We start from the raw sequence: 15,017 nt of genomic DNA on the forward strand, positions 1-15,017 counted from the left end.
AATAAAATGATGGATCAACTATTATAATAATTACTCAATAAAAATCTAATTATATTTTAATCTTGGCAATGATTTTCATTATCTGTTATATGTAAATTATAAAATCAAAACTTTTTATTTTCATCTTTTTATCAATATATAAAAAATATGGTACTTAAGTTAGCATACACTTTTAAATCGTTTACAAGATGAAATCTGAACTTAAATATTAACATCATCTTCTGTCTTGTTGCGAAAAACCAATTAGACTTCAACTTGTGAGGTGGATCCTCAAGTATTAGAAAAACTTCGTAAATTCAGATTTTCGAAAAGTTCGAAAGGAAGTGCCGCATTTGTTTGTAAGTTTTCAAATTAGTACAATAACAAAAAAAGCTATAATATATACCGGCTAGCTAGTTTAAACCGAGCTTCGGGGTAACATGAAAAATGTATAGAAATGTTCGTGAAAAGCGAAATTTATATAGAAAACTAATTATTTAAATTATTACCGTTCAATTCAATAAAGTGAAAATCGACAGGGAAAAATTACTGGTCATGGAAGATGAACAATATGATAATATATCATTAGAAGAACTTATTGAAGGTAATTATTAAGAATGCATTCTTTTTCATTGAAACTTTTTTTTAATCTTGTGTATTCAAAAACACGTAAGAGTTACCCGAAAATTCTCCGCGGTATATCGTATTAAGTTATGAAGTAAGAATAATAGATTTCATTAAAAAAAAAATGAACTTGATTTTATCTAACTTTGTATATAACTCTTTGAATTAGTTATTACATGATGACGGACGCAAATCATACCCTTTAATTTTGATTTATTATTCACCAGTTACTACAAATCCCGAGACGAATATGCTGGTAAATCATCTCAATTCATCTTTGAAATCTCCTTTGGCGTTAATATTTTATTTATTTATTTATTTATTTATACAGTATGCAAGCGCGAAAACTTATTTTCAACAAAAAGCAGATTTAAATAAGGTATAATAAACTTTTCCTATAACCATTTAATGAACCTAATGATAGGGAAATTGATATCCCAATTTCATTAAAAAATATTTATAAATATTGTTTTCTATTAGGTATTTGATATTCGAGATACTGAAACACTAACGGATGAATGGTTAAAAGTGAGTTTAATTTATTAAAATTATTTTAAACAATTTACATCTATACACGTTCACTTATTTTTTTAATTAATTTAAATCAATAGTCAAAATTGCTTCCTTAAGATATTTTTAAAATTATTCTATATAATAAAAAGATTTGAAAATATGAAAGATTTATTTGTAATACAAATGGCAAAGCCACATTATTACATTATTTATATTAATTATTAATTAATTAATTCAATTTGACATTTTTGGCATCAAATCATTTTAGTAAACCTGAAATTTTTTTTTTTTGTTACGCATCTATGATGTCATAAAAATTTTTTCCACACATCCTATAACAGTACATCAAATATAAAGAAATTTATTTCTTTTCTGTACAAAATTACAATATGTAAAAAACAAAATGTTAATAAATAAAACATATACGTTTATATTAAAACTGTTAATATTAACTAAATTGAACTAATGTTTAAAAACCCCAATCACTTTTGATTACGTATTGCTCTTTTTTCTCTTTTTTTGATCGAAAAAATAAATCTTCTTCCCCAATATAATTTTTCTTTGAATCCCTCTTTTCACCTTACAATACGATCATTCTCAAGTTAAATATCATCATATTAACCCAAGAATTATTAATTCCTAACATATCAATGTTTTTTTTTATCACAAACTTTCAGAAAATCTTAGGATTCATTGATGAGTGCGACAATCATCCTAAATTATTTGGTTTTTTTTAGGGGGAAAAAAAAAACGAATTAATTAATTTTTTTGCTCATGATAAGTCCTCTTTTCACGCTTGTACATACCTATACAGATAATAAAAGAAACTAATAAGATAAAATCCAAGTTTAGCAAAACATTCTTTTTTATGTTGTCCTAAAGTTCTAAAAATTTCCGTAGCATCATACATATGTTTATTACTTGTTACTCTAAAATAAAAATTTTCCAATTAAAAAGATAATTATTAGAATGATAAATGTATATATAATGATAAAAGAACAAAAAAATTTTATAATTTACTTGTTAACATTATAAGCAACTAATGGCGCATTGATGGTTAATGCGATCCAACTTCCATTAATTAAAAATATAAAAGCAAGGAAAGCATGAGCCATCATTTCTGGAAGTACAAACTATAAATATAAATATATATATATATATAGAATATATTAAACATAATCATGTATTAATATTTGTAACTTTTAAGGGATTTCAAATTAATTTAATCATATTGTAACTTACCTGATTCAATTTATTACAAAGATCAATAGGATTAATATAATCACATTCAAGATCCGAAAACATAATTGTCTAATAAAATTAAATGATAATATTATGTTATGGATAAAAACTAACTTTAAATACGTTCTTCTTTGATAAGCATTTAATCGAAAAAAATCCATTTCATTTTATTCATAAATCTTATAAATAATAATTCACGAAATAATTAAATTTTCATATAAAAAAAGGATACAAAGAAAACCATCGTAAATAGTAGAACTGCGGCCATAATGACAGCAAAAAGGAAAAGTAACGCTTCGCTCGGCATGTTGAATATCGTTAATTTTTTTTCTTTTTTTTTTTTATTAATTTTGTTTTATTTTTTTTTTAAAAAAGGGCAAGTTTTATTCCCTTTCAATTTTTAAACAAATTTTAATAATATTCAAAAAAAAAAAATTCGGTTTTTTGAAATCTGAGAATAAAAGAAAAAAAAAAAACCTTTCAACTTTAAATTTTTTCAAAAAGGAAAATTGTATTATTTATTAGATTGTGAAACTTTGCAGATTGTGAAACCTTACATAATGCAATTTCGATGATTTTTCTTATTTAGGAATCGAGCATCTTGCCCAATAAATTTTTTTTTTTTTTTTTTTGGTGGATTAGATAGATAATCCTATCCTATCCTACTTATAATTACTTTTTTTGAGAAAATGTCAAACTTTGATAAAGATTTTGTAAAATTGACTTCAGAAAATCTCATACTTCAAGATATTATAAATTTAGTAAAGGATGATGGAGCTGGAGCAATTACAACATTCAATGGCACGACCCGTAACACTTTCAAAGGTGTGTCTTCTTTATCTACTGGTTTTCATATTTTGATAATCTAATTCTTATTTATTTATTCGTCGATACAGGTAAAACTGTTATTCAATTGGAATATGAATCTTATTCTCCTATGGCAGAAAAAGTTTTATCTGACCTAATTCATGAAGCAAGAACAAAATGGGAACTTACAAAAACTGCGATATATCATCGTACAGGAATTGTACCGGTTGGAGAAACTAGTGTAATAATAGCAGTATCAAGTGTTCATCGTCAAGAATCACTTCATGCTGTAGAATGGCTAATTAATCAATTAAAAGAAAAAGCTCCAATATGGAAAAAAGAAGTCTATAGTGATGGAAGCGTTTGGAAAGAAAATGCTGAAAGCAGACAAAAAGTTTAATTAATTCAACGATTATATATCTCATATTTATTTCAACTAAGAAAGAAAAATATCAAATAATAATAAGAGAAGATTTACATAAAATAATAAATAATAATCAATTCATTGTATAATATTTAATATTTGAAAAAATGTGAAAATGTAAAACAAAAATAAATTCCCTAAAACCTAGTATAACGCCAAAAAAAGAAATTGCTAATATATATATACACATTGCATATGATCTTTCCTTTGAAGAAAAAAATGTACTGTATTCACCAGGAATTGTACATCACTTTAATAAAAAGAAATAATATCTATATTTATCTATGTTTTGACTGACAAAGTTATTAACTTTATCTTATTGTATTAAGATTAGGTCCGTCCATAGACCAAAATGAAGTAAGAGTTGCGATATCATCATCTGGTATAATAACGCTAAGTGGATTTTCCAAAGCTTTCGAATTTACTGATACACTATCATCAGATTTAACTGAACGAGCTGATTCATAAAATTGTGATGGGCTCATAGGACTACGTTGTGGTGGTTTTACAGTAGATTGAGAGTTGCTGTATGATGAATTTTGAGATGGTCTCGAATAATTAGATGGTTTGGGAGAATTACTGTTATATTTTCTTTGTGAAACTTTTCCACTTGTACGTTGAGAAGTTTTAGATGGAACAGGCCTTGAATTCGATGTATCTTGAGGTTTATTATTATAAGTAGCACGTGATTGTTTTGAAGTATATGTACTTTGAGAAATCTTAGACTCGAGTGTTTCTCGAGATGATCTTAATTTTAATTTTGAACTATTTAATGTTCCCCGAGGAGATTGTGTAGAAATTTCTTGAGTTAAGGGAGGTCGTAGATAATTATTATTATTTTCTTCAACTGAAGAATTTTGTAAATTAGGCTTGCGTAATTCAGGAAACTCCAATAAACGACTGTAATAAACTGCTTCAGGATGTGTAAGATTACTTGAAGAACCATTGAACAATATTGTTGAACCACCTTTCCGTAAATATTCATCTAGTGAATCATTCACCAACCAGTGGTAAACAGTTTTTAATACTTCAGGTGCATTAGGACGATTATTTGGATTAGCATCCCAACAACTTTTCATAAGTTCAGAATAAAAAGAAGGTGTTCCAGGTGGAACAGGTGGTCTTTTCCCCTCACATATATCTTTTGCCATATTAACATCATGAGCTGTACCAGCGTATGGTCTAATACCAGAACATATTTCCCACATTATAATAGCAAAACTATAAATGTCTACTTTCTTTGAATATTCTGCTCCTCTAAGAAGTTCTGGAGCAACGTAAGGAAGTACTCCATATAATCCCCCTTTCTTACGTGTCATTCGATTAGCTGGTCCACAAAGTCCAACGTCCCCAATAACGAAATGTGATTGATCAATATTCATTACATTACCACTATGTAAATCTCCATGAATGAGATCTCTCTTATGCATTTCAGCAAGACCACGAGCTATTTGTTTAAGAATTCGAATTTTATCTTTCCAACTTGATATACGATTGCGTTGAAGATGCATCCTTAAATCTCCAAATGATGCATATTGAATTACCATCATAAATTCTCCATTTTGTAATTGTGTAATACCATAACAATGCAAAAATTGTGGTTGAGAAAATAGACACCAATGCATTTTGATCTTTTTTTTTTTTTTTTTTTTTAAACAATCAAATAAAAATAAAATAAAAATTTTAATGAAATTTTTTAGTTATTAAAAATAATAATAATAATAAAAAAAAAATACTAGATTAAATTAAATTAAAAAAATTACCTCATTTAAAAAATCGTTACTAAAATCTTGTGAACCATCCAAACATTTCAATGCAACAGTCTGACCGGATTTACTCCACATAGCTTCATAAATTGCAGAATACCCACCACGAGCAATAGGTTTACAATTTACAAATTCATCAAATGGAATCCAAACTAAATTATGAGCTGGATATGGAAATTCCAACCGAATTTCTTGAATAAGATCATCTATTGGTTTATGTCCACTACGCCAATCTCTACGTTGTCCTGAACTTGAACGATTTGCGGTTGACGGTATAAGTGGTGGAACAAGTTTATTTGCATCAATGTTATTATCATTAACATTGTTATTTACGTTGTTATTATAGTTGTTATTAACATTGTTATTATTAAATGTATTATTAATATTATAATAGTTCGTTATATCTATTGTACTATTATCAGACGCCGTAACACTTGGAATAGCCTTGTCACTCTGTCGTTTTAAGGATCTTGTTCTACGTCTAGTTTTTTTACGTTTTTTAAGGAAGACTCTAAGAAATATTCTCCTTAAACGAATAAACATAATTTTTATTTAAAAAAAAAGGACGAAAAAACCATTTGATAAAGTTAACATTTTAAATAAATAATATAGTAATACAAAAATTTTTTTTTAAAAAAACCGGATTTTAACGGAAGAAACCCCCCAAAATTTTTTTATGGTTAGTTTTTCATTTATAAAATAATGGTGGGATTTATGCAATCAAATTACGTAATAATATAACCAAAATTTTTTTTTTTACTTACCGAATAATCGAGTTAGATGGAGTCATTGAAAAATTATAATCACTCAAGAAATTGAAATTGGAATATGAGAATAAGATTTTTTTTTTAAAAAAAAAAAAAAAAAGGAAGAAAAAAAAAACTAAAAAAATTTAAAAATAAATTAAATAATTAAATAAATAACCATCTCACAACATGAAACTGAAAGGGTTAATAGAAACAAACTTTGCATAATGCATTGTATCGGATTCTCCGTTTTTCACTGGTTCTTTTAGATGGTTGGTGAACATTTTCATCAGCCAAGATAAAGTTTAGCCTTTTTAACAACATGCCGTCATCTTCCATTTTTTTACAATGAACTTAAACCCAATTTGTTATATAAAAAAATATTTAATTAACGCTTATCATGCACATTATTCGCATGTGTACAAAACACTGTATTCTCGTAAAATCGAGTACATATAACAAGTAATCTGTAATTTTGTATAAACAATGTTCTATTATGAAAACTATAAGTCCAAAAAGGAAAAGCCACATATAATTATTTCTCAATCTCACCGCTAATTTGGATATGCACATTATTTGTTTACTATTTATTTACTCAAAAGGATCTTGAAGAAAAAATAATTGAACTATTTTAAACTTAATAACCTGTATTAGATATTCTTAATTGTAGCTATAAATAGTTACAAAAATATTTATGGATTGAAAATCAATTGCCATATCTAGTCATCAATTTTAATTACTTTCATTACAAACAAACACAGAGTTAGAATAATGTATTACATAATGGTTTGATCTAACCTAACCCTATAGATAATCTTATAAAAAGTAATATTGTTTTCTTATACTTTTTTGCCGTATTAAGAAATTAAAGGATTATGATACAAGGGGCATCTTAAATTACTCAATTAGTATCTTTAAAGTTTTCATTTAGATGACCCAAATTAGAGGGTAGACAGATTAACTAATATTCGCCACCACCTCTCTCTGCCCCACCACCACCACGACTAATATTACCAAGTTGCTGTCGTCTTTGAGCATCCAATTTTGGACATTCGGATATACGATGTCCCAGGCCGCCACAAAACATACAACCTGTGAAAATTTATATTTATTAGAACAATGCAAATTACATAAACTAACACTACTCTTGTAATCGTACCTCCTGATAAGTCTTTGAATTTTTCTGTAGGATCTTCTAAGGCTTCTAGTACGGGTGGAACTCGTTGTTTTGCTTCTCGAAGCAAATGTTTTAAATCTAGCAAAATCTGTTCTGAACAGTTCATATTAATAAATGTTGTGGCCACCCCTGTCTTTCCTGAACGACCAGTACGACCAATTCTATGTACTTTTTTTATTTATTTATTTTATTAGTAAATAATATCACTACTTAATAATAAACAATAAATAATAAACAATAAATACCATAATTTTCAATTTCCTTCGGCATATCATAATTGATTACGTGTTGGATATCCGGAAAATCTAAACCCTTAGAAGCAACATCAGAAGCAACTAAAACATCTTTTTTATATTCTTTGAATGCTCTTATTGCAAATTCTCGTTCCTCTTGACCTATAAACCAATAAACATTTGTAAGTTATGATATTATTTTTTTATAAATTATAACAAATTGAATATATATATATATATATACTTTTGCCTCCGTGAATAGCTACTGCTTCAACTCCTTTCACTAAAAGGTATTCGTGAATATCATCCACATCATTTTTATTTTCTGCAAAAATAAGTACCTAAAAAAAGTATGACAATAATATAAATATGAGATATAAAATAGTAAATATTGAATATAATAATGAATAAATTTCAATAATTACAGGTGGTGGTGTCTTCTGTAAACATTCCAGAAGATATACAATTTTCGCTTCCTGTTTTACATATTCTACTTCCTGAATTACGTCCAAATTAGCAGCACCTGCTCGACCAACATTGACGATCACAGGTTTTACTAATGCGGATCTTGCAAAATCTTGAATTTTCTTTGGCATAGTAGCCGAATATAATAACGTTTGACGCTGACTCTATTAAAATAAATACATATATTAATTTCTAACACTTAAGTAAGATTATTCTTTATTGTAATAAATCTCATACCGTAAAGTAAGACATAATATTTCTGACATCATCCTCAAAACCCATATCAATCATCCTATCAGCCTCGTCCAGACACAAATATCTAGAGAATCGATAATATATTAACAAAAAATTTTTGATTAAAAGTAACAAATAAATTAATTTATATAACACACTTGCATAAATCTAAATTAAATTTTTTTTTTTCCAGCATGTCCATTAATCTTCCGGGAGTTGCAACCACAATATGTATTCCTTCTGATAAGATATTCTGTTGATCAGACATAGATATGCCACCGATACATAATAAATGTCGTAATTTTGGGTAGCCATCTCTAACTAAAAAATCCATCATTGAGCTAATGCTTTCATAAGTTTGTCTTGCTAATTCACGCTATTTAGTTAAATGTTGAGAATTCATTAATTAATATTATCATGTAAAATTAAGGTATTATTTTAAATAAATAAATACGAACCGATGGACAAATAATCATTCCAATTGGACCCTCACCCCTAATTAATGGAAGTTTACATTCTTCTTCTAATGCAAACATAACTAACGGCAATGAAAAGGCCAAGGTTTTTCCAGACCCTGTAAATGCAATTCCAATCATGTCTCTTCCAGTCAATCTAAAAATATTCAAAAAAAAGAAAGTAAGTATATACATAAAAGCTTAACTCATTATGAATGATCGTATATTCCTTACACAACGGGAAGACCTTGAACTTGAATAGGTGTTGGCCGATGAATTCCTTTAGATTTTAAGTATTTCAAAATACAAGATGGAAATTTCATATCCTATTATAGAATTAGCAAATGTAAAAAAAATATAACAAAATAAAAAAAAAGGCGTACCCTAAAGTGTTTAATTGGTGGTGGGATATCTTCACCTTCTACAAGGATATGATATCTCTGTCGAATTGCATCATGATCAGCCTGAGCTCTCTCACGAATTTGACGAGGCGGTCGCCAGCTAATAAAAAAAAGGATAGATGAATAACAGCTATCTGATAACAAATACTTTTTTAAAAAAGATAAGAAACTTACGTAGTCTTCATTGGTTCCGTATAAATAATTCCTTTTGCAAGTTCTTGAACTGATGCCAAAAGCCTTCGTTGAGCGACAGCTTCCATAATTGCCTTTTCTTCTTCAAGTTTCTTTTCAACGTCGGTTTTGGAAGAATCTAATTCATAAAATTTAGTTCTTTAATCACTGTATAGATATTATAAAAAAAAAAAAATTCGGAAGATCTCTTTACCTTCTATTAATTTTTGTTTTTTAGCTTCCACTGCCTGATCGATCAAGCTGACATTAGCCTTTGGTCCAGCTCTGACCAATTCTTCAACTTCGTCATCAACCTCATTTTCTTTTTGCGGTTCAGGGATGTTTCTTTGACTAGCGAGTTTTTGAAACTTTGCTTCTCTTCTTTGCTTGATTGGAACATAAGGAACATAACTATCCAAATCAAGTTCTAGATCTAAATCGTCGACTTTTCTTTTCTTGGGCGAAGTGGACATTGAATTTTTGTAAAAATAAGATTGATCTACTGTATATGGAGTATATGGAGTAAAAAATTTTAACAATCACGTGATATATAGAAGATCACGATGTACGACAAACCTTTAAATTTATGATCTAACCTTTTGAAAGTTACTAAGGATTAACAGAGTATATCTGGATCGATTAAAATACACTAACTGCTAATGTAAAATAAGCTATCAATCATGAAACTAAAAATTTATTTGATAATATAAAGAGATCTACTTGTCGCGTATATGGGCAATGAATGGATCATCAATTATAAATTTATAACAAGCAGAGATTAAAGAATCTCGTAAGCATGCATTATGGTTTCCGGATATACAGTACATGGCAATATCGATTACCATTCTTATCACAAACGATACAAATGATTTCCTTTGAAAATTTTTTCATAAATAACAGGTTTTCATTTTATGAGAGAATCTGTTCCCGTTTCTCCTATCTCTAGTAAAATTTAAAATTAGAAAATATATTAAATTTACATATTTTAACCAGTAATTAAACATTTAATAAATTATATTTATTACCTCTTTCCTTCTTCTGCATGAGGACTTTGTTTAATATTATAAATTCTAATTAGACTCGTCTTCCATTATTGATATATTATATATTATAAATGTCAGAGGAAAATCTATAAATTTGTGATAACGAATTAATACTCGTGAAAATTGATTAAAAGGGTCCAGATTAGGAATAGTTGATTCAATCAAATTGCAAATTTTGTTGTGAAAATAACTTTGTATCTAAGATTAGTCAGATATTAAGATATCAAAGATATTAAACATATAATTCCGATAACTCCGATACATATGTTTAACTCATTTTAAAATGAAGAGCATCCAAACCAAAGCTTTGACGTTAAGAACAATTCCAATGATCTCAGTATAAAGTATTAAAGTATTATTCTCCAGTGTAATAAGACTAAGGTTGGTTGCCGTAAGTAACGATTATTATTATCGAATTACAACCTTTAGCGGTTGTAATATTATAAACGTAAGTTGTAAATTGGCTGTAAATACTACACTATTGTGGTTAGCTAAAAGATGGTAATTTTGATATTACAACCATTATATTTACTTGACTTTTAGACTTACAACTATTTACGGAGACCAACACTAAATAAGACATTTTTTTTAATAAGACATAAGACTTATTTTTAATTAAAAAGAATTTTTTTTTCCTCCTAAAAATTATTTGTTGTCCCATCGGTATTATGTATACCGATGGATTTTTTTGTAAATTACTCCACCGGCATAAAAAAAGTGGAAATCCATCAGTGTATACGTCATACAAGCCTGTTATTGCACCCCGGTTTTGTGGGCGCGGTTTTTGGTGGGGTGTGATGTTTTATGCAGTGACAAATAAAGATCAGGCCGCTAAAAAAAACTAAGTCCCTCAGATACTTAATGTTTTTGAACTCGTGGCTGCACGTGATCAGGTGACAGTTAAATGTCACTTGTTCCTTATATGGTGAAGATCGACACAAACCGCGCCCACAAAACCGGAGTGCCCTGTTATTCCATGGATATCTATTAAATACTCCATATACACCGATGCTCTTCGGGGGACCCCCCAAGTTATTCATTGATACTCATGGAATAACAAGTATAAATTGGACAGATAAGCCATGAATTCAAACGCTTCTTTTCATAACGTAAAGTAGATTTTTCTCTGCGTTACTCAAGTTTGGAGAAATAAGTTTGTTTCTTTTCTAATATAATTGATATTATCTCAGCAAAGCGCTCTTCATGTTTTATATTTTATTCTACTCATTATTTGCTATTGTTTCTACTATTAAAAATATTATTTTTCATGCCGAAATTGTTGTTATTCTTGAAAGAAAAAAAAAATAAAAAAAATTGGAAATCAATTTAATGATAGAAGTAATAAATAGAATGAAAACAAGTTTAAAATCTTGAATTATAGTAGTACGTCATAAATGTAATTTACTCGGTACAATTTTTAAAGTTACAAGGAGTTTTAAGTACATTCAGGGAGGCGATATATATATATTTACTTTGACGAATGAAACCAAGAATAATATCTTGTAATCTCTCTAAACACTAACTGTCTTTTGCCATTGAGTAAAATATAAATTATTCGAAGATCATCTGGAAAAAAAGGTTATATAATTATCTCGACGAAAAAAGCAAATCTTTTTCCCATTAGTTTTCCATTAAAGTTCACAATATACAATATTCAAAGTGTAATATAAAGTGTACTGTACATATCGCGAGAGTACTTTAAATTTGCTTCGTTTTTTTTACAAATTTTACGATGGTGGACTTATCAAATGATAGAATTAACCGCCCAACAAATTTGGCCCAAATAGGCACTCTATCAAATGTTCCATACACTAATAAATATTTCTCGCGACTTAAAATACAACTTAAACAAGTAGTCCTCTTTTATGGATAATCAATTTGCCAATTTGGCACTTCAACTCAATACTATCATCCTACGATACAATCATATAAGCTTTACTTGATGGTACCCAATTCCAAAATATTTTCCCTTCACTCGACGTTAAAACTCTCCTCAATTTAAAATTATCATTATACCTAATTCTGTAAATTTAATTAATTTAGATTTACAAAATCTAGTTCGACAAGATGATTCATTTGACTTTAATAATTTTTAGTGACTAAACAACATCTTTTTCTTTTTAGCTAATTTATTAAGTACACTAATTATTTTAAACCTCATTTATTTGATAAATTTAGCAAATAAAATTCATACAATTCTCTTTTAATAATACTTTCCATCTCTTATATTTTTATCCATAAAATGATATATAAGTAAGTAAATTACATTAAATATACAGTAAATGTTTTATTGAAGCCAAAAAATTGTACATATAATAAAGAATCTTAAATATCAAAAATAAAATCTAGTAAATACAGTGTAAATACCAAAGAAATATTATAAGTAATAGTTTTTCCTACTTAAGGTGGAATAAAGTTTAAGTTCTGGACTATAGGGCTAAATTTTTAGCAAAACTAGGCCTTAATAAATATTATCTCACTTAACCATAAATTTATTAAACTAATTATTAGCTAAATAAATATAAATTTATTATTATTAAAACTTTTTATTATTAAATTAAATATAAAAGTAATAGTTTTGAATTTAATCCTAAACATTAGTTTTAGATTGAATTCAATTTACCTATATATTAAAATTAATAAGTTTAATAAAACTGTAAGTAATCTTCTATATTTAAATAATAATATATATATTTTTTATTAGTTAAATTAGTGTTAAATTTATTTTACATAATTTACAAATAAGAGTTTTACTAATTTGCCTTCTAGGTTAAATAATTTGGATTAAATCATCTTCTTAAAATTTATTTTTTTTTAAAAAATAAATTATTTGTATTATTATTCATTTTACTTTATATAGATTTATTTATTTGAACATTATAAATTATAATAACCAAAGTTTTCTTATATTTTTGACAATATTTTTTGTTTTTAATTTTAATTGTAACTATAATTTATATTTCTTTTTGAAAATTTGGCCAAAATTATAAAATTTACTAACAGATTAAATCATTCAAATTAAATTACTTATAGTTAAAATTAGTTTTATAAACTTATATTATTATTTTAATACTTTTATCCAATACAAAATTTTTTATATTTAAAAGTATAAAATATAGTAATTACTTTTTTTAATATAGATGATATTTATTTATAAAACAATAAATTTAACATTAACTAATAAATTTCTTGTAAAATAATAAAAAGAAAATATTAATAATGCAAATTAAAAGTACAGTCAGACCTCTATATAGTCACCTAATCAGTTTCGCAAAAATCAGTGACTATATAGAGGCTTTTACTATGATGTGATTATACAAAGGTTTTTTATATAGTAATTATATATATTGGTATTTTCCAAAGGTGTAATTATATAGAGAAATTTTATATGATGTGACTATATGGAGTGTGATTATATAGAGGTCAGATTGTATAATAGTTTTTTATAAAAAATATTTATATTTAAAATATAATCAATATATTTAAAATACATTTAATTAAATTTTTTTAATTTTTTTATTTTATATTTAATTTGTAATTTATAAGTTAACTGCAAATAATTTGTAAAAAATAGGAATTTGATATAATATCAAATAAAAAATGAAAAAATTATTGTAAAAAAAAAACTATTTGAAACTTTAAAATAAAATATTATATATCAATCAGAAAAAATATTTAATTTTTTATATTATATTTATTATACAAATACCACTCATTATAAATTTATAATGATATCTTAATAAACTAACATATGGAAAATTATCAAAAACAAATTTTACTATACTTGTTATAATGATATTATTATAAATATTAATATATTATAATTATAATACAAAATTCTGATAAACTAATTTTATAAAGTAACAATCTAGCTTGATATATATAATAATATCATAAATATAATGACAGTCATTATATAAATATATTTATTAATGTCCATTATATATCAACTTATTTTTTAGTTTTTTTTGAATTTGCAGTCATTCAAATATAAAAAATACAAATAATGTATAATGAATAAAACTTCCTAATAATAATTCAAACAAAAAAAAAAGAATTACCTTAAATAAAGCTTAAAAAAAAGAATTTATATTTTAGCAAAAAATAACCTTAGCTTAAAATATCAAAATATTATTAATAAATATAATATTAGTCATAATACTATTACAGAAATTCTTATTAAAAAGAATTATTTTTAATATTAATAAATAAAAAGGGTTTTGTTTTTTATCGCACCTGCGTTATGTCGCACCCCTATAATATGTTACATATAAAAGTCAAAAATGACATTCTAAATCCTTTTTGATATATTAAGAAAACTTGTAGAATGGTCAAAAATACGTATAGTATAAGGTTTCTTATAGTACATAGTAAGTGCATAAGGTCTCACGCAAGGATTTTTTAAAAAATGGGAAATCTTAACGAAGTCATATGATAAAAATGATCGATATAATTAATATATAAAAATTACCAAAAAAAGGAGATGCGACATATCGCAGGTGCGAAAAAAAACATATTTCTAATAAAAATTCTATTGCAAATCAACAAAAATAAATAAATAAACTCTTTTCCTTCAACTAAAAGAAACTTTAGCATTATATAGTTTGATAAAACAATTAAATAATATAATTTAATAATTACAGGCAAAATTTTAAAAATTAAAGGTCATGCAATAGTTAATATTTAATTTTAATAGATCTGATAAATGATTATCTAATTTTAAAAAGCAACATCCCA

At 26.1% G+C, this 15,017-nt stretch overlaps 5 protein-coding genes across 5 annotated transcripts; 2 read left to right on the plus strand and 3 right to left on the minus strand.

The window, feature by feature from the left end:
* The first annotated feature begins 133 nt into the window (after positions 1 to 133).
* On the plus strand, positions 134 to 1,298 carry OCT59_026449 (uncharacterized protein). The gene is made up of 8 exons (XM_025313461.2): positions 134 to 150; positions 248 to 338; positions 506 to 583; positions 654 to 697; positions 773 to 859; positions 935 to 982; positions 1,084 to 1,131; positions 1,215 to 1,298. The coding sequence occupies exons 1-8, from the start codon at positions 148 to 150 to the stop codon at positions 1,230 to 1,232; spliced, it is 417 nt and encodes a 138-aa protein (XP_025187260.1). The 5' UTR covers positions 134 to 147; the 3' UTR covers positions 1,233 to 1,298.
* Positions 1,299 to 1,452: 154 nt separating this feature from the next.
* OCT59_026450 (uncharacterized protein) lies at positions 1,453 to 2,817 on the minus strand. The gene is made up of 5 exons (XM_025313462.2): positions 2,591 to 2,817; positions 2,359 to 2,427; positions 2,137 to 2,249; positions 1,923 to 2,045; positions 1,453 to 1,830 (listed from the first exon to the last, which is right to left on the minus strand). Exons 1-5 carry the CDS (start codon positions 2,663 to 2,665, stop codon positions 1,800 to 1,802), a joined length of 411 nt encoding a protein of 136 aa, XP_025187261.1. The 5' UTR covers positions 2,666 to 2,817; the 3' UTR covers positions 1,453 to 1,799.
* Positions 2,818 to 2,990: 173 nt separating this feature from the next.
* On the plus strand, positions 2,991 to 3,866 carry OCT59_026451 (uncharacterized protein). Its single transcript, XM_025309009.2, has 2 exons — positions 2,991 to 3,183; positions 3,255 to 3,866. The coding sequence occupies exons 1-2, from the start codon at positions 3,048 to 3,050 to the stop codon at positions 3,563 to 3,565; spliced, it is 447 nt and encodes a 148-aa protein (XP_025187262.1). The 5' UTR covers positions 2,991 to 3,047; the 3' UTR covers positions 3,566 to 3,866.
* Positions 3,565 to 6,143, minus strand: OCT59_026452 (uncharacterized protein). The gene is made up of 2 exons (XM_066143170.1): positions 5,353 to 6,143; positions 3,565 to 5,220 (listed from the first exon to the last, which is right to left on the minus strand). The coding sequence occupies exons 1-2, from the start codon at positions 5,896 to 5,898 to the stop codon at positions 3,901 to 3,903; spliced, it is 1,866 nt and encodes a 621-aa protein (XP_065992712.1). The 5' UTR covers positions 5,899 to 6,143; the 3' UTR covers positions 3,565 to 3,900.
* Positions 6,144 to 6,795: 652 nt separating this feature from the next.
* Positions 6,796 to 9,733, minus strand: OCT59_026453 (DEAD-box ATP-dependent RNA helicase 35). The gene is made up of 12 exons (XM_025313463.2): positions 9,452 to 9,733; positions 9,241 to 9,376; positions 9,049 to 9,166; positions 8,900 to 8,991; positions 8,669 to 8,822; positions 8,369 to 8,586; positions 8,214 to 8,295; positions 7,937 to 8,140; positions 7,756 to 7,852; positions 7,524 to 7,673; positions 7,261 to 7,446; positions 6,796 to 7,193 (listed from the first exon to the last, which is right to left on the minus strand). Exons 1-12 carry the CDS (start codon positions 9,708 to 9,710, stop codon positions 7,063 to 7,065), a joined length of 1,827 nt encoding a protein of 608 aa, XP_025187264.1. The 5' UTR covers positions 9,711 to 9,733; the 3' UTR covers positions 6,796 to 7,062.
* Positions 9,734 to 15,017: the final 5,284 nt, after the last annotated feature.

The sequence above is a fragment of the Rhizophagus irregularis genome, chromosome 6 (genome assembly GCF_026210795.1).
Source record: "Rhizophagus irregularis chromosome 6, complete sequence".
In the NCBI taxonomy this organism is placed as follows: domain Eukaryota; kingdom Fungi; phylum Glomeromycota; class Glomeromycetes; order Glomerales; family Glomeraceae; genus Rhizophagus; species Rhizophagus irregularis.

Excerpts from the sequence above, each read along its gene's own strand:
- OCT59_026449 (XM_025313461.2), top strand. Across the intron at positions 339-505 it reads AGGAAGTGCCGCATTTGTTT|TGAAAATCGACAGGGAAAAA; the intron begins GTAAGTTTTCAA and ends AATTCAATAAAG. Across the intron at positions 698-772 it reads ATATCGTATTAAGTTATGAA|TTATTACATGATGACGGACG; the intron begins GTAAGAATAATA and ends TCTTTGAATTAG.
- OCT59_026450 (XM_025313462.2), bottom strand. The coding sequence starts at position 2,665 with ATGCCGAGCGAAGCGTTACTTTTCCTTTTTGCTGTCATTATGGCCGCA. Across the intron at positions 2,250-2,358 it reads TTTGTAATAAATTGAATCAG|TTTGTACTTCCAGAAATGAT; the intron begins GTAAGTTACAAT and ends TTATATTTATAG. Across the intron at positions 1,831-1,922 it reads TTCTTTTATTATCTGTATAG|GATGATTGTCGCACTCATCA; the intron begins GTATGTACAAGC and ends CAAATAATTTAG.
- OCT59_026451 (XM_025309009.2), top strand. The coding sequence starts at position 3,048 with ATGTCAAACTTTGATAAAGATTTTGTAAAATTGACTTCAGAAAATCTC. Across the intron at positions 3,184-3,254 it reads GACCCGTAACACTTTCAAAG|GTAAAACTGTTATTCAATTG; the intron begins GTGTGTCTTCTT and ends TCGTCGATACAG.
- OCT59_026452 (XM_066143170.1), bottom strand. The coding sequence starts at position 5,898 with ATGTTTATTCGTTTAAGGAGAATATTTCTTAGAGTCTTCCTTAAAAAA. Across the intron at positions 5,221-5,352 it reads GTAACGATTTTTTAAATGAG|ATCAAAATGCATTGGTGTCT; the intron begins GTAATTTTTTTA and ends AAAAAAAAAAAG.
- OCT59_026453 (XM_025313463.2), bottom strand. The coding sequence starts at position 9,710 with ATGTCCACTTCGCCCAAGAAAAGAAAAGTCGACGATTTAGATCTAGAA. Across the intron at positions 8,141-8,213 it reads ATATTATGTCTTACTTTACG|AGTCAGCGTCAAACGTTATT; the intron begins GTATGAGATTTA and ends TTATTTTAATAG. Across the intron at positions 7,674-7,755 it reads AGCTATTCACGGAGGCAAAA|GTCAAGAGGAACGAGAATTT; the intron begins GTATATATATAT and ends ATTGGTTTATAG.